This window comes from Canis lupus, chromosome 20, assembly GCF_003254725.2.
Source record: "Canis lupus dingo isolate Sandy chromosome 20, ASM325472v2, whole genome shotgun sequence".
Classification (NCBI taxonomy): Eukaryota; Metazoa; Chordata; class Mammalia; order Carnivora; family Canidae; genus Canis; species Canis lupus.
The window spans coordinates 52,995,958-53,021,940 of record NC_064262.1 but is presented as its reverse complement, the minus strand read 5'-3'; the positions used below and the strand labels follow the sequence as shown (position 1 = coordinate 53,021,940).

General features: G+C 52.6%; 2 protein-coding genes across 19 annotated transcripts in view; one reads left to right on the top strand and one right to left on the bottom strand.

Moving 5' to 3' along the window:
• The window catches only part of FBN3 (fibrillin 3), a 52,920-nt gene extending 50,575 nt beyond the window's left edge, over positions 1 to 2,345 (top strand). For both annotated transcript variants that reach the window (XM_049097620.1, XM_035703309.2), the window contains 2 exons: positions 178 to 325; positions 1,351 to 2,345. In XM_049097620.1, coding sequence (XP_048953577.1) covers positions 178 to 325; positions 1,351 to 1,689 — 487 coding nt within the window. In that variant the 3' untranslated portion in view covers positions 1,690 to 2,345. The remainder of the gene's footprint in view (positions 1 to 177; positions 326 to 1,350) is intronic.
• Positions 2,346 to 4,040: 1,695 nt separating this feature from the next.
• The window catches only part of CCL25 (C-C motif chemokine ligand 25), a 32,608-nt gene continuing 10,665 nt past the window's right edge, over positions 4,041 to 25,983 (bottom strand). For 3 of the 17 annotated variants that reach the window (XM_025457305.3, XM_025457309.3, XM_025457308.3), the window contains exons 6-11: positions 24,625 to 24,722; positions 7,335 to 7,433; positions 5,393 to 5,510; positions 5,135 to 5,268; positions 4,682 to 4,807; positions 4,051 to 4,479 (exon numbers count right to left, since the gene is read on the bottom strand). In XM_025457305.3, the coding sequence (XP_025313090.1) occupies positions 4,472 to 4,479; positions 4,682 to 4,807; positions 5,135 to 5,268; positions 5,393 to 5,510; positions 7,335 to 7,404 (456 nt within the window). In that variant the 5' untranslated portion in view covers positions 7,405 to 7,433; positions 24,625 to 24,722 and the 3' untranslated portion in view covers positions 4,051 to 4,471. Of the gene's footprint in view, positions 4,480 to 4,681; positions 4,808 to 5,134; positions 5,269 to 5,392; positions 5,511 to 7,334; positions 7,708 to 7,894; positions 9,240 to 24,624; positions 24,723 to 24,780; positions 25,123 to 25,983 lie in introns of those variants that run through there. The other 14 variants (XR_007404038.1, XR_007404039.1, XR_007404036.1 and 11 more) reach the window with 11 other exon arrangements.

Here is a 25,983-nt window from a genome sequence, read left to right as displayed (position 1 = left end):
ACATATACACACATCTCTTGTGTCGGTGCATGCAAAGGCACACCTGCTCATTTACACGCCAGCACCCATCCCCACAAGCAGTGTGGCTCTGAACGGAGAGTGGGGGCTGGAGAGGGTGGCTGGGGAGACCCCACCAGCCTGCCCCTGAAGACCCACCACCCCCTTGTCCTGGCCCAGGCACTGTGTCTCTGGCTTGGGCTTCAGCCCCGGACCCCAGGAGACCTCGGACGAGGAAGAGCTGCTCTCGTCCGAAGCCTGCTATGAATGCAAGATCAATGGCCTCCCTGCTCGTGACCGGCCACGGCGCAGCACCCATGGTGACCAGGTGGGGCAGAATGAAGGCAGGAATGAGATAGGAATGGTGGGTCTGAGGGGCTCTCATTATTAACGAAATATGAGTCTATTACTTTGCCTTCTTTTCCTTATTACTTTTGCTTTTTTCCCCTTTTCCTGGAAAAGAGTGGCCGTATCTGTAACCCCATCGTTACCACTGTTTTCTGTAAGCTGTGTCTGTAGTGAGTGAATGCAGTGGTTGTGGGGGCTCCTGGGATGGGCGCCCCCCCAGCGAATCTGGGCTGAGGTGGGCTGGCCCTGGGGCTTTGCCTGCAATACCCACTAACTGCCAGCAGGTGTCAGCAAGAGCGCACGTCTGAGCAACACTCCCTGGGGCCAGGGCCTAGGCCCCAGAACCCAGGGGCGGGGTAAGAGGAAGAGCTTTCACAGGAGCCCAGCCATCAAGCACTCCTCATCATGTAAATGAGGCAGGGAACAAACCCAGCCCTGCCCAGAGCCGAGGAGAAAACAGATCACCTCCTGTAGGACTGGCTACGTCACCCAGCCTGTCACCCAGCCCGTCACCCAGCCCGGGTCAGCCTGCCATTGAGGCCACTGGCTTATTCAGGGCCCTGTCTGGCTGCCAGGACCAGGAGCGCACTCAGAGCCGCTCGCATAAAGAGGGGTTTGTCATCTACACACAGGGTGCTCTCAAAGAGCCCAGATGCAGGAAGCGTAGTAACCCACCCCCTCCCCCACCCCGGGAACCGGAAAGCTATCCAGCAGCTCCTCTGGTCTCGTGCCTCTCTCACTGTGTAGGCCTGAGCGTCTACCTGCCCATCTTTGCTTTCACTGGGGGACCAGCCTCCGCCATCCTCATGCCTCTGTCTGTGGCCCAAGCTGAGGCTCAGCCTTGCAGATGGAGGCCTAGACAGAGGTCAGGGCGGAGAGGGTTCCAGATTGTCCTCCACTTGAGAGACTGGCTGAAATCTCCCCTTGGCCGTGACCCTGTGGCCCCTACCCACTGCATTCCCATCCTCCCCACCTGACCATCACCTGCCTGGTCTTTGCCCACAGGTGAGCCTGGCCAGCCTTGACTCCGAGGCCCCGCTGACCTTGGGCCTGAACCTCTCCCGCCTGAGCCCCGCTAGGCACATCCTGGAGCTGCGGCCAGCACTGGAGAGCCTGGGGGGACGGGTCCACTATGTCATCGCCCGCGGCAACGGGCCAGGTTTCTTCCGCATGCATCACCTCCAGGGCCTCAGCTCCCTGCAGCTGGGGCGTCGCAGGCCCGGGCCTGGAACCTACCGGCTGGAGGTGGTGAGCGTGGCAGGGCCCTGGGGCACCTGGCCGGAGGGGCAGCGGGTGCCCAGCGGCGGGGCCTTGCGGTTAAAGGTACAGCTGCAGCTGCTGTAGCTGAAAGGAGCCCGCACCCGCCGCCGGACCCAGGCCCCTCCCGCAGCCCCCTCTCTGGACCCCTGCACGGGCGCTGCCCCATCCTTGCCTCTTCCGGCGGGATTTTGGGGAAACTGAGGTCACTCCGCTCGCTGCACATCTGGTATGGAGGTGTGCCCCAGGGCCCCTACTCCTCCTCCTCTTCAGAGTGCCAGATTCTGGAGTGGAGGGACTGATCCCACCGGCAATGGGATCGCTGACCAGGTGGAACCCCAAAACTCAGGAAGAGTAACATACGATTCTGCGACCTCAGGCGAACCCAGCCGCTGCCCAGGGGGACCCCAACCTTCAGTCTTCCCTAGAGACTGCCGGAAGCTGCAGCATGCACCTTCCCCCGCCAACCAGGGGCAAGGAGGGGCCTGCGATTCCCTAAATCTGGTCAATCTCAGGCGTTCACTTCTGCACTGTGCGCTGTGGCTCTCCCCCAGGGGCCAGTGGGCCCCGGGAACGGGTGGCTGGGTGGGCCTGGGGCTGGACCCTCCAAGCCAAAGAGCCCGTGGGGCCCCGGCTGGGGTTGGTGACACACAGTCATTCCCCAGGCCCCTGGTCAGGTGGGCTAGGATGCCGAGGTGCTTTTATATCAGAAGCAGAGACGACAATAAAGTTATTTTGGGTTACATCGGCCTCTTTGGCGTGTTCTGGAAGTCAGGAGACGCTGCCGTCAGCAGGGCCAGGTTGGGCCCCTGGGTCAGGGAGCAAGAGGCCTCAGGGGTGGGAGCTTTGGAAGGCTGGACTTCAGCCTGGGGCTCTGAGGAGAAAGCGGGCAGGTAAGACACAGGTGAAGGTCACCTTCCACCTGAGGAAGTGGGGGACACGGTCCCAGGGTGCAGGCGGGTTCTGCAGACTTGCCACCCGTGAGTGGCACAGAGCCAGGCTGCGGGTGGCCACCACCGCAAGCCCTCGTGGGTCTGCTAGTACTGACGACAACGGCTCTCGGCTCTTGCTGCCTGACCACACACGACGTGCCAGGTCACCATTCCTGCTGAACTGGTTTAGTTGTCATCACAACTGTGGGGAATAGGGGCTGGTATGCTCATCCCCACTTTACAGACTGGAGAACCGGCTCGCAGAGGTTAAGCAAGCTGGCCAAGGGGACTACAGCTTGCAGGTAGCAGAGCCTGGGTTCAAAATAGGGCAGCTGCGCCAGCCTCGCTGCTGTCCCCCAGCCGGGCCATCCTGCCCGGTTCCGGGCTAGGCTGCATCTACCTGACCCGGCAGCCCAGCTCGACGCCAGGAAACCATCGATGTGTGGTCCACACATGCGCATGCTGTGCGTGGCACAGACGGTAGTACTTAAAAAATAGGGATCCCTGGGTGGCGCAGTGGTTTGGCGCCTGCCTTTGGCCCAGGGCGCGATCCTGGAAACCCCGGATCGAATCCCACGTCAGGCTCCCGGTGCATGGAGCCTGCTTCTCCCTCTGCCTATGTCTCTGCCTCTCTCTCTCTCTCTCTCTCTCTATGTGACTATCATAAATAAATAAAATTAAAAAAATAATAATAATAATAATAATAATAATTAGTTCATTTTAAAAATAATCTCTATACCCAGCATGGGGCTGGAACTTACAACCCGGATGTCAAGGGTCACATGCTCTACAGACCCAGCCAGGTGCACCCTGATACTAGTGTACTTAGTCCCCAATAACTTGTATGAGAAAAGCAGTGACGTCACCCATTTCACAGGGGGTGGAAGCAAGGCTTAGAGAGTTTGTAGAATCAGCCCGAGTCGTCTACAGAGCCTAGTGGGGCGCAGGTGTGACCCAGTGACCCCAGACCACCTCTTGTCCTTTAGAGATGGAGCATTTGGTTTTCATCTGGAATGTTCTCTCGTGGCAGAGACAGGCTGCCTGAGGACAGGACAGTGACCTGGCCCCTGAAGTGTGGCCCTGTCTCTCCCTGCAGACTGGTCACTAGAGTCTGGTGCTGGGGCTCTATTCTCAGCCCAGTTCTGGTCCACTTGACTTAACAGGAGCTTTTCTGGACTCCTGTCAGGAGCTTGAGAGGGCTCCTCTGCAGCAGCCAGTCTCACTATATATAGCCCAGGGATCTGAGCAGAACAAGCTCAGGGACCCCTGGTTTAGAGGCGAGGAAAGAGGTGCCAAGAAGAGTGAGCAGTTTGCTCAGGGTCACCAGCTGGACTTGCACCTGGGCCCCAGGAGCCCCAGGGGAGCCATTAGCTGTGAGGACTGCCCCCCAGGAGCCATTAGCTGTGAGGACTGTCAGCTCAGGTCCAGGGGTGGGATGGTCCCAGGGGCTTCAACACAGACTGGGGCAGCACCTCACACCCCATAATGAGACGCGACAGACAGGAGTGGCATCACACCAAATATTTATTTAAAAACCATAGAAAATCATGGCCTGGGAGGAGCAACCCTGGACGGACTGGTGCTCTGCAAGGACCCAGAAGGACACAGGCAGGCGTGGCCCAGGGTGGGTGGCAAGGGGCTACAGGTGGGCCATGTATTGCCGATGATCCACGGCAAGACCCCATTGCCCGGCGCTGACTGGTTCCTGGAGCAGGCTTGAGGTAAGTAAGGTCAGCTCCTTCCTTCCAGCTGCCCAAGGAGCAGGATGTGCCAGGGGTGACAGCAGGGGGAGCCAGCTGTAGGCTCAGGCACAGGCCACGGAGATCTGGCCCAAATGACAGGGAGGCTGGGGTACCCAGAGCCCCAGGGGACAGATGTGGTAGAGAGAGAAAGGTCCAGCCCATTTCATGTGGGGCTAATCCTGAAGACGCACGGGCTCACGGTCCTGCAGGGGGGATTGGAGAGGCCGGCAGGTGACCGGGATTGCAGTGAAGCTGGGTTAGGGTAGTGAACAGCCACCCAAGTGTCGGCCTGCAGGGCTGACCCCAGACCCAACCTCCTTGGTCCTGGAAGGGAGTCCAGGTGCTCACCCAGTCTGTGCTGATCGGAAGCTCTCATTCCTCAGCAGGGATGATCAGAGTCCTTACCTGGATTAGCCATGTTCAGGAAGGAAGTTTTCTTCTTGTTGCTTCTGGTGGACCTGCTGGACTTGGACTTGGAGTGTGCTAGCCTGGACATTCCAGTGTTCGACCTCTGACCTCCCAGATGGGAGTCTGTCCAAGAGAGAAAGAAATAGATGAGAGCTCTACCCATACCCTTTGAGCACCTGGATCCACCCAAGCCTGAAGCCGTTGGCTGGTTACTTGAGCGGATGAGTTTCCCATTTGCTTGAGTTTGCCATCTCTAACAATTAAGAAAAAGTCTTGGCTAAAAAAGCCGGTCATGCACTCAGTCTCCACTCACCAGCCATCGGCCCCCTTTGGGGTGGAGGCAGCTGTCGGCACGCTGGACTGCAGTCCCCTCCTTGGGGGTTGAGAAGCCCAGGAGCCCACAGCAGGGAGGGGTTGGCCTCTTAGATGCTGGGCGTGGGTCTCACCCACCTTGGAGGTTTCTCCGGGAGCCTAGGTGCTGCTTTGAGTGGGTGTTGTTCCGATTATCCAGAAACTTAAACACATTTGGCAACCAGTTGACTCTTGGGTTCACACACAGCATCTTGTTTTTCGGGAAGAAGAATCTGTGGGGGGAGGGGGCGAGAGGGTTCCCAGGGTAGGGTGTGAGCAGGGAGCAAAGTCGTGGACGAGACACACACCCCAACCCCACCCCCTCCACACGGGCTCCCCTCCCACAGTCGTACTCACATCACAGCAGGCAGGTTGCAGCTCCCGCTCACTTCCTGGCGCTGGTAGCCCTGGGCACGCATGAGCAGGCGGGGCCTAGCACGGTGGTGGTAGGCTAAGCAGCAGTCCTCAGAGACACCTGCAAGCACGACCCATGGGCTCGTGTCTCGCGTGCACGTGCACGTGCGCTCCGCGAGGACGGCCATAGACGCAGGCACCCGCAGACATACCACAGCCCTCCCAGGCCCAGCGGAGGCCGAGAGACAGCCCAGCTGATAAGGAGGCCAACTTGGCTCACCTTTGGCCCCTGATAGGGGGGCAGCTGGCAGGAGTTGGAGGGGGTCCATGGGCTGGGAAGGGCCCAGGACCACAACATGAATGAGGGGCCAAAGCCACTCCCACTCCTGTTCTAGGGCAAGGAGCGTAGATGTAACCCCCTGAGGGGTGGGCCAGGGGCCAGCACTCCCCACCCAGGCCCTTCTATGAACCATCTGCCTCTGCCTCTCTTCCCCATCAGAGTGACCACTCAGTCACCAGGCCAGAAACCAGGAGGTCTCTGTTCCTTTAGGCATCGGTCGAAGAAAGCATTTCGAGTTGCTGCTGGGTGCAAGATGTGTAGACAGACTCAGAGGGGAATTGGACCCAGGGCTGTCATGGGGATCTCCCAGCCTGGTGGGGAGACCCAGAGGTCGATCTGTGCTGGGAGGGGGAAGAGCAGGGACCTAGAGCGGGGTATGCTTGGAGGAGGAGCTGCTGGTGTCAGCAGGCCCCCCCCCCCCCCCCGGCAGGGTAAGCAAGTGAACCTAAAGTGGCAGGTGGTGCAGAGGCCTTCAGGGCTCTCTGAGACCCATCCCTCTGCTGACCCCTGAGCTCTGGCAAGGATGGGGGAGCAGGAGGGCTTGAGCACTCCCCTGCATCTCTAAGCCCTGGCCCCAGAGGGCAAGGGGTAGTGGTGTCAGAAGGACCCTGGGCTGCAGTACCAGGCAGGCCAGGGGGCCACTCTGCCCCCAGGATCAAAGGGCCCCGGGCTGGGCCTGGCTCCTGGGATGGGTCTCTGATAGCAGGACAATGGGAAAAAAGCCCAGCCCTATCCTGGGCAAAGGTAAGGTTAGCTGGAAGCAGGGCTAGGGCTCTCAGACCTGGTGAGGGGCAGGTGGGGCAGGCAGGGCAGGTGGGGGTGGGGTGGGCTATGGGGCTTTGACCAAGCCAGGGACCCTGCTCAGCCAGTGCTGGGGCTCAGCTGCCTCCCCTGGGACCCTGTCCTACATCCTGGGGACATAGGACACAGTGGCAGGGCTCTTGATAGATACCCAGAACTGGCCTTTGGTCACCAAATCCTCATATGCCCAGTAGAGGGAGAAGTGAGAAGAGACTCCCTGTTAATGACAGTAATGGTTATCGTTGTTGTTGCTGGGCCCTAGGCCAAGAGTTTTGCAAATATCAGCCCATTGGATTTTCATGTCCTGTCTCTGCAGCGGGAATTCAGAGCCCCACTTTGTAGATGGGGAAACCGGGGCTCATAAAGACTGAGTAGTAACTCTCAGCCAGACCACGGGGTAGTCTATGGGGGTGGAGGGGGACTTACTCCTGTTGGGTCACATCACTGCAGTGTGTCCCTGGCCGTACCCGGCTATGCCACCCCTGGGAGCTGTCTCTGCTCCCCACAGTCCCTGGTTGGGCTAAGTCCCAGCAGGGAGGCCTTGTGTCACGGACGGTGCAAGAGGCATCACAGGGTCTCTGGAAGAAAGGACTTGGGGGGGAGTCTGCATCCCCAGGGAGCTGCACAAATGCCAGGAGGTTCTACATCCCTGGGGGGGAGGGTGTTGTCCGCCAGAATTCAGTAGTGGAGACGGAATGGGGGAGGCTTCTGGAGGAAAGGAGGGACAAATGGAGGAGGGCAGGAAGGATGGATGGGGAGAGGAGGGCTCCGGGGAGGCAGGGTAGGTATGGCTCAAGACGTTACCTTGAGTGTGGACAGTAGACCAGGCACCCATGAGGCTGGCCACCAGGCAAACCAGGAGCCACAAGTTCATAGCGCAGACTGATCCTCCTCCTCGGGTGTCTTGAGGAATAATGGGAGAGGTAGGGGTGATGAGGACCCCAGATGGACAGCAGCAGGCAGTGGGGACACCCCCACTGCCTCAAGTCCAACCCCAGGGCCCTCTGCAAAGGAGATGGGCAGCACAGAATAGGGTCAAGTCATGCTGGTGGGGCGCACGGCTCGTGTCAAGCCAAGATCGAGGGAGGACTCACCAAAGCCTCTTGGGGTCTCAGGAGCTGTGCCTGCTGGGGTATATCCAAGCTCTCCAGCCCAGCAGGGCAACACGCTTCACAACCTTTATAGATGGGGCCCCACCCTGTGGCCTCCTGCTCTCCTCCACCCTCCCTCTTCCACCCTCCCCCTTCCCTCCTCCCACCTCCTTTGCTTTGGGCTTCTCCCATTTTTTCTCTTTCTAGATCCTCTCTCAGATGTCAAGGTACACCTGGAGGGAGTTGTAGGCACCTGGGGACAAGGGGACTTACTTCAAAGAGCTGGCAGGAAACACTGGCTCTCTTCTCTCTCCAGTGCTTGGATGTAGACGAGGGTTGGCTCCCTCGGTGATTAGAGGCCGAACCACACAGACAGACAGACCCAGCCTACCCAGGCCACTTGAAGGCTGGCTGCCGGAGGACCCCCTCCCCTTGACTTCTTCCCTGGTCCAGTCCTCTCAGTGCCCCTGCTTTCTCCCCAGAGCACCCTCTCACCTCCCTTCACTCCCTCTCCTGCTGCACACCAGGGCCTACATCTATCTGCTTTGTGCCAAAGGCCCCAGGCTGCCCAGACCCTTTGCCTTGCACAATGGGGAGCCTTACAGCTCTACAGAAATGCCCTGGTTTTGAGAACCAGCAAATCCACAGAAACAGGAAATAAAATCAGTCGTTGCCATGGGCTGGGAGGGGAGAGAACAGGGGTTTGTAACTGCGAATATAGTAAATGCTCAAACCGTACCCTTTCTTTTTTTTTTTTTTTAAGATTTTATTTACTTAGAAAGAGAGTGAGCACGAGTAGTGGGGAGGGGTCGAGGGAAAGGGAGGAGCAGACTTCTTACCCAGCACAACTCCCACCACATGGAGGACTCGATCCCAGGACCCTGGGATGATGACCTGAGCCAAAGGCAGACACTTAACCGATTGGGCCACCCAGGCACCCACTTTCTTCTTGCCTTTTTAATATTTTATTTAAAAAAAATTTATATATGTATTTGAGAGAGAGAGAGAGTGCAAGTGGCGGAAGGGGCAGGAGAGTGAGGATCCTCAAGCGGACTCCCCACTGAGCACAGAGCCCCAAGTGGGGCTGATTTCAAGACTCTGAGATCATGACCTGAGCTGAAATCGAGGGTCTGACGCTTAACTGACTGAGCCAGCCAGGAACCCACCAGCATGGAGCTTGAATCTGCAACCCTGAGACCCAGAGTCCCAGGCCCCACCCACTGAGCCAGCCAGGCGGGGCCCCCACAACCTTAGACTTCAAGGGGTGCAGTGTAAGGTACGTGAATTTTCTCCAATATTCTCTTGAGAAAAATGCTAACAACCACCACAACAAAGAAATGCTCGCCCCAGGTAAGCACGGCGGCACGAAGCAAAGCCGGACCCATCTAGCAGGCACGTTTTTCCTTCCCCCGGGTCAGCGGGTCAGCGTGGCTCACGGAGCCAGGGGCGCCACGGGTGGGAGTGGGCTGTCGCAGGAAGGGGACTCCGCAGAGACGTCACAGCTGACGGCTTTGAACTTGTACCTTGTTACCGCTTGCATCCGTAGCTAGACCACTTCGGACATCCACGGCCCGCTCCCAGCGCGGAATCGCGAGGCTCTGGGGCGGGGCCTTAGCGTGGGGCGGGGCTAAGCAGGGGCGGGGCTTGCTGGCCCCGCCCCTCCCGCGCCCCGCGGTCCCGTGGCCGTCCCCCGGGGCCCCCGCGCGACCCCAGTCCCTCGACCTCTTGCTCCGGGTGGGGGCGGCGGGGCGGGACGCGGCTCCGCGTGGCTGGGGGCGTGGGGACGCGGCGTGGCGGGCCCGGCGGCCTCTCCGCTCCGGCCCCCTGCCCCGGCCTGCCCGCAGCCGCCCAGACGTGGCGTGACCCAGACCTGGCGGGGTCCCCCGCGAGCGAGCCCACCTCCGCTCCGCTCCCGGCCCCGCCCGGCTTGCCCCGCGCGCAGCTGCACCGGGAGGAGGGTGATCGAGGAACCGGGGCGCGGGCGGACAGGTGTTGGCGCCGTCTTGGGGCCGGCGCAGGTGTCAGGGAGGCGGACGGGACGCTCAGGCCCTGGGTCCTGACGACCGCAGCTGCGGCGTGTGACGGCCAGGTCCTCACGATCGGGGCTGAACCGGGAAGGAGGGCGCCCCTCTGTTCCTCCAGCTGCTGGAGGCGCTAAGGGTGGGCTCCTACAGGTGTGACGCGAGCGCAGCTGGGGCGCGCTGGGGTGCGGTGGCCCGAAGCCTCCTCCTGCCTCCCGGTCCCCAGCCCCGACCGCGAGGGCCGTTGGGGGTGGTCTCCAGCCTGCAGCTGAGCCAAGCTGAGGGACTGACCACCTGCCAGGGCCTGCAGGTTGGAAGGGCCCGCGAAAGCCTTCCTTCCGTGAGCCCAGCTCAGCTCTGGGGGAGTCCTCCTCGGGAGGGAACTGCCAGTGAGTGCACACAGGTGGACCCGGTGGGGGGGATGGGCTCTGTGGTGGGGAACCGAGCGAGGCCCTCTGGAGGCCGACTCCCATTTCTCTGCTGGAGAACCCTCCCAGGTGTCCAGTGTTGGCCCGCTTCACAGAGGAGAAGACAGAGGGTCAGGGAAGCTCTGAGAGTCATCAGAAAGGCACAGGGGCACTGGCGAAGTGCCACCAGCTGCAGGGTCCTCCTGCAATTGCTGTCGCGTATTAGATCCCTGTGCTGCTTACAGCTCTCCTGAACCTCTGGTGCCTTCAGGACCCTGCTCAGGTGGCCTCTGAAAGCAGCAGCCAGGGGCCCTCTCCCCCTCACCTCCCCACGGCCCCACACCTTGCGGTTGTGCTAGGCCTGGACTCCTGCTGTGCCTAGTGGCCTCTCCCTCTGGCCCAGATGCACAGTGGTTACCAGACAACTGGAGGGAGGAAAGGGGTTTTTCCATGATGTCTTGCAAGCCTCTGGCTGGCCTTCAGGGACTTAATTTATAGACTGTCTCTGTGTGACCCCTTTCGCTGTGTTCCTGATGTGGTTGACCCTGCTGCCTCCTGGAAAGCTGGCTTTGAGGGGCTTCCCCTCTCAGGCTGACCAGGGGTCTCTGTGTTCCATGGGGTAGCTGCAGTGACTATCCAGATGGGGGCCAGGCCCTCTAGAAGGACTTGGGCCATCAGCACTGATTTGGGCAGCCTTGGCCTCTGTCCTGGTGCTCCTCCTGTTTCTACTGGACGTGTGGGGGACAGGCTAGCTGGACTGCCCCAGCTAGGAATGTGGCCTATTGCCGAGCCTGTCAGGCTGGGCTTGAGGCAGAGGTGGTATGGAAAGGGTGGTGGGCTCTGAGGGGAGAGGCCCACAGGGCCCTCCAGGAGACCCTCTGTGAAGCTGCTGAACTCCATTCACCTCTTCCACACAGATTTTCTGGGTGCCTCTTCCATGCCAGCCATTTGCTAGGCCCCGGGGTGATAGCAGTGAGTAAGCAGATATGTCCCAGCCATGAAAGATGACAGTGATGTCACGGATCCTCACTGAACATCTGTTGGGGGCCATTTGTTATCTTATTCATTCAGGAAACACTTAGCAAGTGCCTACTGTATGCCAGGCACTGGGCTGGGAGCCAGGGAAAAGCAGTGAAGGAGACAGATGGTCCCAGGGTACAAGAGACAAGACAAGCTGCAAATATGAAGCAAGATACCCTGAGATTAGGAACACTGCTACAAATCCTGGTGTGACAGGAAAACACTGGGGATGGGCTGGGTTCCTCCGAAGAAACTGGCCTGAGATGACAACCGCCCTATAGGATTAATATTCATCCCCATTTTACAGGGAAAACACAACCAACTACAGCTCAGAGAGGCTAAGTCATCTCCCCAAGTAAACAGGGCTGGATTCCAAGCTCAGCTCTGACCCCTTCATTCTGCATGTACTGATTGGGGGCTGGATTAATCATGTCTTGGGGCACCTGGGTGGCTCAGTCCGTTAAGCAGTTGCCTTCAGCTTGGTCATGATCTCAGGGATCCTGGGATCGAGCCCCAGTTGGGGATCCCTGCTCAGCAGGGGAGTCTGCTCCTCCCTCTGCCTCTCCCCCTTGCTCTTCCTCTCTGTCAAATAAATAACTTTTTTTTTTTTAAAAAAAGCATGTCTTTAAAACAGTTTTTAATATTCTATTTTATATAACCCTATCTATAACAATATTATCATTTCCACATGTTAATATGATCCATTATGATCAAATAAGAACAGTTAATCAGATGCCCCGACCCTTTTTGACATAGTAAATCTTGATTGTACATTTTGCAGCCTATTAGCCACACGTGGCAGCTAGTGTCTAACCTGGTGGGCTGGCCAGTTCTCGCCACAGATGCCTGTCAGTTCATTATTTTACACTGATTCTTTTCAGTTTTGTTTTTGTATTAAGACTTATTATTATTTTTTTAGAGCAGTTTAATTCTTCCAGTGACGCTGAGGGGAAGATACAGGGATTTCACACCATACACTTTGCCCCACATATGGACAGCTTTCGTTATCAATATCCCACACTGGACGGTGCATTTGTTACTATCAGTGAACCTGACTGACAAATCACTATCATCCAAAGTCCATAGTTTACCTCACGGTCCACACCTGGTACTGTACATTCTACAGTACCATTAATGGCCATCGTCTCCTGATCTGTTAGTACGTTTCAACAAACACGCATCCATCTTTATGGTACCATACAGAGTATTTCACTGCCCTAAAAATCCTCTGTGCTCCAAGCATGTCTTTTTTATGATGTTTTGATAGCCAGGGCCCACTTGATGATAGAAGGCCTGCCCCTCCCAGGGTTAGCAGATTCCTAGAGATAGTAATTGTCTCATGAGTGCGCCTCCCATATGCAAACCAGCGGGTCCAGAGCCCACGCCTGAGTGCCCTCCTTTATGGATCTCACTCATGGCCACTGTCTCCTGCCCTGATCATCCCAGAACCAGAGACTAGACAACTGAGGGACGGCCCCTATACCCCAGAGCCTGCTGAAATCATGCGAACCAGCCAGGCCTGAGCCTGCATGTGCTGCCTCACCCACTCCCTCTCACAGAATACAGAGTACAGGCTCTTACCCACGTTCTTCCCTCACCCCTTCTGCCTCCTGACCAACTCTGGGCTGTCCCCATGTGGCCCTGTGTGGCATGGTGTGCCCCCTCCTCTTGAGATCTGAGAGTAGCAATCGATCCTTTTATTATTATTTTGAGAGAGAGAGAGAGATCATACACATGTGAGCAGGAGGTGGGGCAGAGAGAGAGAGAGAATCTCAAGCCGACTTCACTCTGAGCACAGGGCCCAATGTGGCACTTGATCCCCATGACCTTGAGATCATGACCTGAGCTGGAGATAAGAGTCAGACACTCAGGTGACTGAGCCACCCAGGCACCTCCTCATTCTATCTCCCCCACACACACCCCGCATTCTATCTTTTTAGTGGCCATCACCTCCTGATCTGTTAGCCTCACCATATCTGAAAAGGAATAAAAGCTATGCTTTAAAGCGGGTGCCATAGGATATGCAGAGAGCTGGAGAGAGAACAGATAATCGACGTACCACTCCCCATGTGAGGCTCACAGATGGTGGGGGGACAATCACAGGATTCATGGTCCACATTCTAGAGGGATGTCTGCGTGCAGGCTGTGGGGATGCAGAGGGTACCCCCAGGTCTCCAGAGAGAAGAGCTACTGAATGGAGACCTGCAGGGCAAGCAGGTGTTAGGCAGAGGTCAGACAGAGCAGGACGCCAGAGGGACCTGCCAAGTGCAGGATGGCTGGGGCGGGAGATGGGGTGGGTAGCGGAAGATGGGGTGGGAGGAGACTATCTATTCAGGGCCTCACCTACTGAGCCAAGAAGGGTGACCTTCATCAAAAGGGCGCTAGGGAGCTGCTGACGGAGTTAGCTGGGGGAGGGTTGCGGTCAGTTCTGTCTGTATCTGAGCTCTGCCAAGGTCATGAGAAGATGCAGTGTGGGGACATTAGCCCAGACAAGAGAAGACTCAAGAATAGTAGCTTGTCTTCCTACGGGGGCTGTGAGGAAGGTCCTTTTTTTTTTTTTGGAAGGTCCTTTCTAGTCCCTTTCATGCTCTACAGCAACAAGAAATAATTCAGGAAATGTTTACCAAAATCTACTATGTGCCAGGCTGGGTAGTTACAACACAGTAACAAGACAGATTTAGTCCCTACTGTCATGGAGATATTTTAGTTTTATTTTTCTAACAATGGGCTTACAATAGCATCTGATGAATGCTGAGATGACATGAAACTGGGACCCAGGAAAGAGAAAAAAAACAAGTAACTAAACTCAGAAATGAAAATGGGGGAGGGATGCCTGGCTGGCTTAGTCTGTAGGGCATGCATCTCTTGATCTTGGGGTCATCAGTTCAAGTCCCACACTAGGCAGAGAGATCACTTAAAAATAAATAAATAAATAAATAAATAAATATTTTTTTAAGATGGGAGGCATAACTACTGCCCTTACAGAAATTTTTAAAAAAGATTAGAATATTATGAACAGTTGTATACCAATTAATTAGATAATCTGAATGAAACTAGCAAACTACCAAAATGGACTCAGGAAGAAATAGAAAATCTGAAGAGGGCTATTGAAGGTAAAGAGATTGCATCGGCAATCAAAAACCACCCCACAAAGAAAATCCAGGACCAGATGGCATCACTGCTGAATTCTACCAAACATCAAAAGAATGAACACCAATCCTTCTCAAACTCTTCTCAAAATATAGAAGAGGAGGGAACACATCCTAGCTCATTTTATTCTATGATATCAGCAGTACCTTGATACCATAGCCAGGCAAAGACATGGCAAGAGAACTATAGACCAACATCCCTGGTGAATAGGGAAGCAAAAATCCTCAACATATACCCCACAAACTAAAAATACACTATATGTTCACTAAATTGAATTTAAATTAAATTTAAAAAATCCTCAACACAGAGTTGCAAGCGAAATCCAGGAGTATATTAAAAGGATCACATGGGATGCCTGGGTGGCTCAGCAGTTGGGTGCCTGCCTTTGGCCCAGGGCAGGATCCTGGGGCTCCAGGATCAAGTCCCACATCGGGTTCCCAGCATGGAGCCTGCTTCTCCCTCTGACTCTGTCTCTGCCTCTTTCTCTCTCTGTCTCTCATAAATAAATAAATAATCTTAAAAAAATAAATAAAAGGATCACAAACCATGAACAAGTAGATGTGTCTTGGGAATGCAAGGATAATTCAATATTTGAAAATCAATTTAAGATGGCACATTAATACAATGAAGGAAAAACTACACGATCACCTCAACTGATGCAGGTAAAAGCATTTGACAAAATCCAACACCCTTTCTTGATAAGAGCACTCAACAAACTAGGGACGGAAAGAAACTTCCTCAACCTCAAATGGTAAAGGGCACTTACAAAAAGACCCACAGTGGGCAGCCCGGGTGGCTCAGCAGTTTAGCGCCACCTTTGGCCCATGGCATGGTCCAGGAGACCAGGGATCGAGTCCCACATCAGGCTCCCTGCATAGAGCCTGCTTCTCTCTTTGCCTGTGTCTCTGCGCCTCTCTCTCTCTCTCCCTGTGTCTCTCATGAATGAATGAATGAATGAATGAATGAATAAATAAATAAATATTAAAAAAAAAACAAAGACCAAAAAAGACAAAAAGGCCCACAGTGAATGTCACACTCAGTGGTGAAGCTGAAAGCTGTGCCCCTAAGATCAGAAACAAGAAAAAGATGCCCACCTTAACCACTTCCATTTAACACTGTGCTCAATGCTGGAGTGGGAGCAATTAGGCAAGAAAAGGAAATAAAGAAGGTAATTGAGTTGGGAAAGAATAAATGATATTCACAAATGACATGATCATTTATATATAGAGAATCCTGAAGAACACACACACACAATTAGAGCTAATAAAGCCAGTAGAGTTTGCAGAATAAAAGTTCAACACACAAGAAAATCAGTTGCATTTCTACAAAATAGCAATGAGCAATTGACAAGGAAATTTTAAAAATTCCATTTACAATAGCATCAAAAATGATAAAATACAGAGAACTGCAAAACATGCTTAAAGGAATTTAAAAACCCAAGGAAATGGAAAGGCATCTCCCTGCTTGTGGAAGACTTGACACTCTTAAGATGGCAGTACTCCCCAGCATGGTCTACTGGTTCAGTACAATCCCTCTCCGAATACCAATGCCCATTTCTGCAGAGATGGAATAAGAGACTCTAAAATTCATACGGAATTGCAGCACTGAGCACTGAGTCACGTAGGGAAGTGCTGAGTCACTATACTGCATACCTGAAACTAATAAAATCCTGTATATTAACTGAAATAAAAAAAAAGTAGTGTTTAAATTCCACATACCTGAGAAATTTCCAGCTTTTTTTTTTCCTGTCACTCATTTCTAGCTTCATCCCACTGTGGTCAGAGAGGATGGCTTGTATGGTTTCCACCTTTTAATATTTGTTGTGATTTACTTTCTAGAAGATGCACTCCATGCATTTGAGAAGAATGTGTGTTCTGCTGTTGTTTGCTGGAATATTCCCAATATATCGAGTAGGTCTGGTTAGGACTGCTGTTGAAAATGGAGTACTGAAGCCACCAGCTACTACTGTAACAGAATCTGTTTCTTCCTTCAATTCTGCCAATGTTTGATTCCTATTTTCTGGGCTCTGTAGTTTGGTACATATATGTTTATACTTCCAAAAAATTTTTTTTAAAGATTGTATTTATTGGGATCCCTGGGTGGCGCAGCGGTTTGGCGCCTGCCTTTGGCCCAGGGCGCGATCCTGGAGACCCGGGATCGAGTCCCACGTCGGGCTTCCGGTGCATGGAGCCTGCTTCTCCCTCTGCCTGTGTCTCTGCCTCTTTCTCTCTCTCTATGTCTATCATGAATAAATAAATAAGTCTTTAAAAAAAAAAGATTGTATTTATTTATTCATGAGAGAGAGAGAGAGGCAGAGACAGGCAGAGGGAGAAGGAGGCTCCATGCAGGGAGCCCGACATGGGACTCAATCCCGGGACTCCAGGATCACGCCCTGGGCTGAAAGCAGGCACTAAACCACTGAGCCACCCAGCGTTCCCCCCACCAATTTTTTTTTTAAGAAAAAAAATTTTTAAGCAATTACATCCAACATGGGGCTCAAACCCACAACCCTGAGATCAAGAGTTGCACACTCCACCCACTGAGCTGGCCAGGTGGTGGTAGGTATAGGTTTATAATTATTGTATCTTCTTGATAGACTGACCCTCTTATAAACAGATAATGTTCTTATTTGTTTCTCATAACAAGTTTTGACATAAAGCCTATTTTGTGTGATATTAGTATAGATATCCTAGCTCTCTTTTAATCACTATTTACATGGAATATCTTTTCCCTTCACTTTCATTTCAACCTATTTGTCTTTGGATCTAAAGTGAGTCTCCTGTGGAAAGCATACAGCTGGATCATGTCTCTTATCTCTTCTGTCACTGTCTGCCTTTTCTTTGGACAGTTTAATCTATTTATCTTTAAAGTAATTACTGATAAGAAAGGACTTACTTCGGCTCTTTCACTATTTGTTTTAAGGGTATGTCTTGGGGCACTTGGGTGGTTCAGTGGTTGAGTGTCTGCCTTTGGCTCAGGTCATGATCCCAGAGTCCTGGGATCAAGTCCTGCATCAGACTCCCTGTGGGGAGCCTGCTTCTCCCTCTGCCTATGTCTCTGCCTCTCTGTGTCTCTCATGAATAGATAAATAAAATCTTAAAATAAATAAAGGTATGTCTTATACCTATTTTGTTCCTTAATTTGTTCATTATAGTTTTCTTTTGTGTTCCATTGATTTTTTATAGCGTACTATTTTGATTCCCTTATTTCATTTTCTGAAAATAACGTTTCATTATTTTCTTACTATTTACCTAGGAGTACAGTTAATATCTTCAATTTGTGACAATGCAGTTTAAATTAATACAGATTAGCTTCAACAGCATACAAAATTCTGCTCATATATAGCTGCATCCCTTCCCTTTTATATTGTTACTGTCACAAATTACATTTTGATACACTGTATTGCCATTAACATATCTTTATAATTCTCACTTTATCCCCTTGTTTCTGAAATCATACTTGGGGGGAAAATGAGTTGCAAAACAATAATACTGGCTTTAATATTCACTTATGTAGTTACCTTTCCAGTGTTATTTCTTCATATGGCTTTGAGTTGCTCTTGAGAAGGACTTTAGTATTTTTTTGGTAGGGCAGGTGTACTAGTTACAAAGTCTCTTAACTTTTGTTTATCTGGGACTATCTTAGTTTCTCTTTCATTTCTGAAGGCTAGTTTTACCGGATACAGAACTCTTGGTTGAAAGGTTTTCCTTTCAGCACTTTAAATAACATTCACTGTTTTCTGGCCTCTGTGATATGTGATGAGAAATCAGCTGTTAGGCTCATTGGAGATCGCTTATATATAATGAGTCACTTCTCTCTTGCTGCTTTATAAAGGTTCTCTTTGCCTTCCTTTTCCTTTTTTTTTATAGAGTTTTTTTTTAAGATTTTATTTATTTATTAGAGACACACATATAGAAAGAGAGAGAGAGGCAGAGAGGCAGAGACACAGGCAGAGGGAGAAACAGGCTCCATGCAGGGAGCCTGACGTGGGACTTGATCCCTGGTCTCCAGGATCACGCCCTGGGCTGAAGGTGGTACTAAACCGCTAAGCCACTGGGGCTGCCCTTCCTTTTTCTTTTGTAAAAAAGATTTATTTATTTTAGAGGGGGGAAAGGCAGAGGAAGAGAAAAAAATCAAGCAGACTCTGCACTGAGCGCAGAGCCTGATCTCATGACCCTGAGATAACTACCTGAGCCGAAACCAAGAGTTAGATTCCTCACCAAGGTGCTACCCCAGTTGCCCCTCCTTGTCTTTATTTTTCAATAATTTGGTTTTAATGTCTTGGTATAGATCCCTTTGATTTTTTCTGCTTGGTGTTTGTTGAGCTTCTTACATGTATAGATTCATGGTTGTTATTAAATTTGATAATTTTCAGCCACTACTTCTTTGAATACTTTTTTTCTCTTCTCCCTTTGCAATGCCCATTATACACCCACTTATACATTTGCTGGTGTCCAAAAGGGGTTTCAGGTTCTGTTTATTCTTCTTCTGGCTCCTCAAACTGGATAATTTCATTTGACCAATTCTCAAGTTCAGTGGTTCTTTCTTTTGCCCACTGAAATCTTCTGTTGAAATTCTCCAGAGAAATTTTCATCTTGTCTTACTTTCCAGCTCCAGAATTTGTTTCTTTCTAATAATTTCTATTTCTTATTGACAGTCTGTATTTGATGAAACATCATTCTCCTGATTTCCCCTAGTTCTTTGTGGTTCTGTTTAGCTTTTTGAGCATATTTAACACAGTTGATTTAAAGTCTTCAAGTCTAATGTGGGTGTGTCCTTAGGGATCACTTGTTTCTTATCTTCCTGCAAATGGGCCATACTCTTGTTTCTTGGCATGCTTCATTTTTGTTATGGTTGAAAATTAGGCAATTTGGATAATGCCTAATTTACTAAAAATGTAGTAATCCTGTAAATCAGATTTGCCCCCTCTGGGTTTGTTGCTATTGTTGTTGGCTGTGGGTTGCAGTTATCTGAGTGACTTTTCTGTAATATTTTAAAAACTGTTTTCTTGTGTGTGGTCTCTGAAATGTTGGTTCCTTTAGCTTCTGATCAGTAGTTGTTGGACATTTAAATGCCTGAAGGAAGAAGGAAGCGTGGAGGAGTGGGAGGAGAAGGAAAAACGTGAAAAAGGAGAGAAAGAGGAAGAAGGCAGGAGGGAAGGAAGGAAAGAGAGGAGACAAAGTACTTCCCTAGTCTTTGCAGACTGTGTTGGACACTCCATGATGCCAAGCCAGGTTGTTTACAACTCTGTGTTGGCCTTTACTTCCTCCCTGTGGTACGCCTAAAAATCAGCCAGAGGTGAACATTTAGGGGCTTCTAAAATCTTCTGAGTATGCATTCTGCCGCAGGCATGGGAGGTTTTTCAAAGTCATTATTCCCCAAAGTAACTCCTCCTCCAGGTAACTCCTCCCCCAGCTTCTCCTCTCAGACTTTCAGCAGGTCTACTGTTTTGTCCCAACTGTAATCTTTTCCCCCACATGGCAGCACCCTGTTCATTTGCCTTCCAGCTGTAGTCGAGGGATGCCCTTGACTAGTCCCTTCCTGCTTTGAGAGTTACGTGGGCAAAACAGGGGCCAGTGCCTTGCATCATTCCATCAAGGAATCCCCACACAGGTCAAAGCAGATGCACACAAGTCCTCAGGAACAAGGAATTTTTGTTTCGTTTTGTTTTGTTTTGGGGGAGGACATTAACAACTGACTTTTATTTGAAGCAATGGCACAAGTGAAAGAAGTGAAGTGGATGTCCTAACACAACTGAGAGAAAAGCGAATGGTGAACACAACTCGTGTGCACGCCTGGTGCGGAAGTCACTCCTGTAGTGGTGGGGAAGCCCATGGAAGGCTCAGCTGTCATCACTGGCCTCAGGTGTCCTTGTCAAAAAGACACTCTGCCATGCAGGGGTTCTGGGACCCCATCTTGTGCAAGCTGGTTACGTAGTCACCCAATTCTTTGACGGATTTCATCTGCCCATTCAGTGTAGTTACATGAATGACTGGGCCATTTTTGTCAGTGGACACTTGGTACAGTTCCAGTTGTGACCAATTCATGTTTTTCTCCCAGCATAACCTATGCTCCACTGTATCTGGCCTGCTCTCCCAGCCACTACAGTCTGGTTTCCTGATATCCTTTTTTGTTGTTTTGTTTTAGATTTTTATTTATTTACTCATGAGAGACAGAGAGAGAGAGAGGCAGAGGGAGAGCATGCAGGGAGCCTGACATGGGACTTGATCCCAGGTCTCTAGGATCAGGCCCTGGACTGAAGGTGGCGCTAAACTGCCGAGCCACCCGGGCTGCCCCAAGGTTTCCTGATATCCTGAGGGAAACTTGGCCACCTTGTGGGTCCTGCAGTTTCTCAGCATGGTCCCTCTCCTCGTGAGGTTGGTGAGGAAAATTGGTGGTGACATTCCTCCTTGACTGCAGGACTCTGGCACCTCCTAACCACTGGGCTATGGGGTGCCTCTGCTAAAAGAAAGGGATGGGGATGTCTGAGTGGCTCTGCAATGGAGCATTTGCCTTTGGTTCAGGTTGTGATCCTGGGGTCCTAGAATCGAGTCCTACATGGGAGCCTGCTTCTCCCTCTGCCTGTGTCTCTGCCTCTGTCTCTCATGTATAGATTTAAAAAAAAAAAAAAAAGGAGGGGATGGGGAAGCTGAGGAGTCTGAAAGCCCCATGGGGCCCCAGGCTGTACCCAAATTGACAGCAGCAGGGTGTCAGGGCTGGCTAGGTGGGTGGCGTGGTGCTCGGCCCAAAGCTGTTGTGCGTCTCTCTCACGCTGGCTCTGGAAGCCAGAGCAGTGGTGGCAGCTGGTCACCAGGTGTGTGTTTGGGTGCTGTGGGGAGGGGCTGTATCTGGAGGGGTGTGGTGGCTTTATCCTGGGCTGCTGGTGCCAGCCAGCATGGTGGTAATGCCAGCTACCTTGCAGGGCTCAAGGGGGGTGCTGCAGAACTTGTGATGCCAAGTAGATGAGAGGACCTGTTGGGTCACCTCTTGTTCACGTGAGCTCTTGTGGGCTTTTAGCTGAGCAATCAGTCCCTCCTCTTCTGGTATAACCAGACAAGTAGACCCATGCATCCACTCCTGCCACCTCCTTTGTACCACATTTTCTCCTCTCTGCCCATCCCCAGCCACAGGTCTGTCCCTCAGTGCTTTAAGATGTAGATTTTATTATTATTCAGGGATGGTGAGGCTAACAGATCAGGAGACAATTGCCATTAGTTTGTTACTCACAGATCCCAAGAGGAGGGAGCATGTCACACCATGTGGGGCCACACTAGGAAGCACCAGGGTCGGTCAAGAGGCAGAGGCAAGACAGAGATGTGGGCAGGAGCCCATATTTATTGTGGTTTCTACAGGATGGAAAGGTGGGGTCAGCAGGCTCAGGACTGGCTAGTTTGAATAATTTCTCCAGGCTTTGGGGTATAGGGCCTAGCTGTCTGGCCCCCTGGCCCTGGGGGACATCAGGGCAAGGGAACATTGTCTCATGGAGCATGGCAGCCTGCTAACGGGATGGTCAGAGTGGGAGCACGGGCAGGCAAGGTGTGTCCTACCTCTAGGAATCAACTAGCCCTGGGAGGGGCAGTCCTTCCCACAGCAGCAAGAGCCCCATGATGTCAAAGCATCAGTATAGGAAATAAAAACCACACTCAACCCTCTCCTCACCTCTCTGCCCTCCCCATGCATTCTTCTCTCTTGCCTCGTTCTGTGGCCACCCCCTTTGGCAGTGGATAAGTGCCAAGGATGCCTCGCCAGTTTCCCTGATCCCAAAAAACCTGTCAACCCTGACCCTTCCTGCCTACAGTCCCAGTCACCTCCTGCTCCTGAACTCTCCTCCACTGGCTTCATGGGAGCCTGACAGCTGCCCTGGCCCCTGGTGGCTCCCCTGTGGCTCCGGTCTGTGTTTGCTTCAGAGATAATTCCGTTTGCTTCAGAGACACTCCCCGCCTTGGGTCCTTCCCTTCTCCTCTCTGTCATCTCTGAGACAAGAGCATTTTCTCACGGTCCTGTCCCTGGTCCCTTTCTGTGGGGTCAGGCGGAGATCAGATGACCACAGAGACAGAGTCCTGCGGCTCGTGCCCCAAGAGCCAGAGGCCAGCCTGAGCCCAGGGGCCCTCCCCAACTCAGGCCTGTGTCGGGTCCCTGTGGCCACTGTAACAAATCACCCCAATCACATGGTGGCTTAAAACAACACAAAGTTATGATCTTTCCATTCTGGAGGGCAGAAGTCTGAAAACCAAGCTACTGGCAGGGCCAAGATCCTTCTGGAGGCTCGGTGGGCCATCTGCCTTCACCCCCTCCAGAGTCCAGAGCGGCCTGCACTCTCTGGCTCAAGGCTGTCCTCCTCCTGCAAAGCCAGCAGTGGAGTGCTTTCCAGTCTCTCTATGCCCGACTACTGTTGCACTCTCCTTCTCTGCCTCTCACCCTCCTGCCTCCAAGGACCCTTGTGATGACACTGGGCCACCTGGATAATCCAGGATCACCTTCCATCTCAGAGCCTTAACATGACCACATCTGCCAAGTCCCTTTTGCTTTGTAAGGTGACATGTTCTCTGGGGATGAAGACATGGACATCTTGGGGGGGAGGGCATTGTTACCTGCCATAGCACCCGTGGATCTTGGTGGGAAGGGATATGTGGACCCAGTTCTAGAAAGCGGGGCATGAGGGTGGCTGTGGGGGTGGAAGAGAATTCTGGGTCCAGGGACCAGGGCATATCAAACAGCAGACTCCCTGAATACCTGACCTGGATCTGATCTGAAGGCCCTTGACATGAGCCCAAGAACCCGGGCAAGGGAGTCCCCTTTCCAAAGCTTGGCTCTATAAAGTGGGAGATTCTTACCTGGGCCAATTTTGCCCCCAGGGGACACCTGGCAAAGACTGGAGAGATAACTGGTTGTCACAGCAGGGGAGAAGGGATGGCTAGAGGTGCTACTAAATGTCCTGTCCCTCCCACCAGGAAGACTCCTCCGGCCCAAAGGTCTGCAGCCTTGAGAGCGAGAAGCCTTGCTTACAGCAGAGCTCCCAACAGCTGCTTCCTGGCCTTGTCTCTCCAAACCCTAAGGGGCTCCCCGCCACCTCCTTGGAGGGTTTCTGCTCAGTGACCTTTGGCCTTTTGTGCGAGTCCCGCCTTCCTTGGGAAAGGCAGTTTTCAGTTTCTCCTGACCCTTGGCCTGCTCTGGGTACATCTGGGGGCGTTGAACACTCCTAACTGGGGAATGCAAAGGCCTAGGGAGATGGCTGGAAACACAGCTGTGCTTTCTCCTGACCCTGCCCAGCCCCACCTCGCCCAAGGCTGACCACTCTGACCTCTGGGTCCCCACACCGGGAAGGTGAGGCAGATGGTATGCTAAGGACACTGGTCACAGGGCAGGGACTAAGCTAGCTCACTCACAAGGCATGGGGCAGCAGGGGACAGAACCCATGACAGGAGGGAGGAGTTGGGAGTGGGACACCCCCTCCAGGTCCTTGTTGCTATTGCCCTACAACAGCCATGTCAGTGACACCCCTGGAGTCGGCTACGTTGCCACTGGGCTGGGGCAGGAGTGGAGTACCCTTCTTGCTCACCAACTGTGGAAGAGACCCCAGCACAGGTGGTCTGATTCACTGGTGGGGGCGACGGGGGCAGGTGCTGCCGAAACCAAAAACCCACACTGGGGTCTCAGCACTGTTGGTCCTCCCAAGAAGGGCCTGCTTCTTGTTCATGTGGCCAGCAAACCTTTGATGCCTACTGGGTGCCAGGCCCTGTGCTGGCCACTGGGGATGACAAGCCTCAACAAGCCCCTCAAGCAGCCACGGTGACTCGGGAGAGCAGGGTTCATGCTACCGACTGCTTAACTGAGCCAGACCCTCTGGCGGGGGTCTCCCCACCTTCCTCATCGCACCACCGTTCTCTTCTGTGGCAATGGGCTTAACGCATTTCTGGGGGAAGGGACCGGGGATGCCGGCCAGGGGAAAGGAGGGAAGCAAGGGTCTGGGCAGAGCAAGCCCTGGCGCAGCAGCAGAAAGAAGGCAGGACAACACATGTCCAGTGGGGCTGCCCTCGGTGTGAGTCCAGGAAGACCCTTGCTCCTGGGGGTAAGAGGGCTGCTCTGGGAAGATGGCCAGTCCCTGCAGCTGCTCCTGGATCCCCTCTCCTGCCACTGTGCGGGCTGTAGTTTATCTGGCCAGCTTCTGTGGATTTTCACGTGGCCCCTCCCTGGGCCTGAACCCCGATGTATGGCTCCCCAGGCTCCCATCAAGGCTCCAGGTCAGCCCCATCCACCAAAGAATGGGGTGTTCAAACCCCAGAATCCTGCGTCCTTAACTGCGGAAGGCTGGACAGTGCCCATGGGTGACGAGGGCCACCAGAGCTCCTGTGCCCACCCCTGCTGAAATTCTGCAAACTGTGGCAAAAATCCCACACTTACCTACCTAGCGTGACGGGCTGAACTCTGTGTCCTCTCCAAAATTCATGTGTCGCAGCCCTTACACGCAGGGCTTCAGGATGTGACTGTGTTTGGAGACAGGGCCTCCGAAGAGGTGATCAAGTTAAAATGAGGCCATGGGGGAGGGGGGGGCTAATCTAATATGACTGGTGTCCTTATAGAAAGGGGAAATTAGGACACAGATGTACACAGAAGAAAGACTGTGTGAGGACACGGGGAGAAGGTGGCTGTCTGCACGTCACGGAGGGACACCTCAAAAGAACCAGCCCCGCTGACACTTTGATCTTGGGCTCCCTGCTTCCAGAACAAACCATGAAGAAACAATTTTTTTAAATAAAAAAAAAATGATTTTACTTAAAATGTACCTTACATACATATACTATCAAACGTTTATTTAGGGGTGTCTGGCTGGCTCAGCTGGTGGAGCATGCGACTCTGGAGATCTCAGGGGTTGTGGGTTTGAGCCCATTGGGTGCAGAGATGACTTAAAAACAAAATATTTAAATAAACAAACATTTATTTGATGTCCTTGATGTGAGGAAACAAATAGATCTCTGTTGTTCTAAAGCACCTAGACCAGGCCACTCTGTGATGGCAGCCAGAGCAAACTAATATGTCCAGGATGTACCTGAGTAAGATAGTAGCGTATTGGATGCCTAGGGGTCTGGGGAGGGAACAAAGATCAAGACATGACCTTGGTGGACAAACATTATATGTTCTCATTCATTTGGGGAATATAAATAATAGTTAAAGGGAATATAAGGGAAGGGAGAAGAAATGTGTGGGAAATATCAGAAAGGGAGACAGAATGTAAAGACTGCTAACTCTGGGAAACGAACTAGGGGTGGTAGAAGGGGAGGAGGGCGGGGGGTGGGAGTGAATGGGTGACGGGCACTGGGGGTTATTCTGTATGTTGGTAAATTGAACACCAATAAAAAATAAATTAAAAAAAAAAAAAGACATGACCTTGGTTTCTCCCCTCATTCATGTGGACCTAGTGCTTCCACTACACACTGAGGGTGGCCCCTTGCCTCCAAAGTCAGCCATCCAAAACCACTGGCCCTGGGTTGAACAGGGGAGTGGAAATAACACCCCAGAGATGCCACCATGAACCCATGACCCCCCAGCCAGCCAGGCTCTCCTTCTCCACAGTGGTCCATGCAAACCTTCTCGTAGGACCACTCCTCTCTCCTAGACCCACCCCCACAGTTCTTATCTGCATCTTATTTCCTCCTGACCACCCCCTTGGGGCTGGGGCTGGGGCCTCTCAGTGCTGGCAAGGCTGCTCCTTTCTCCACTCTCCCCCTCCATTCTTTCACCCTCAAGGGAGGGCCCTGTAGGTGCA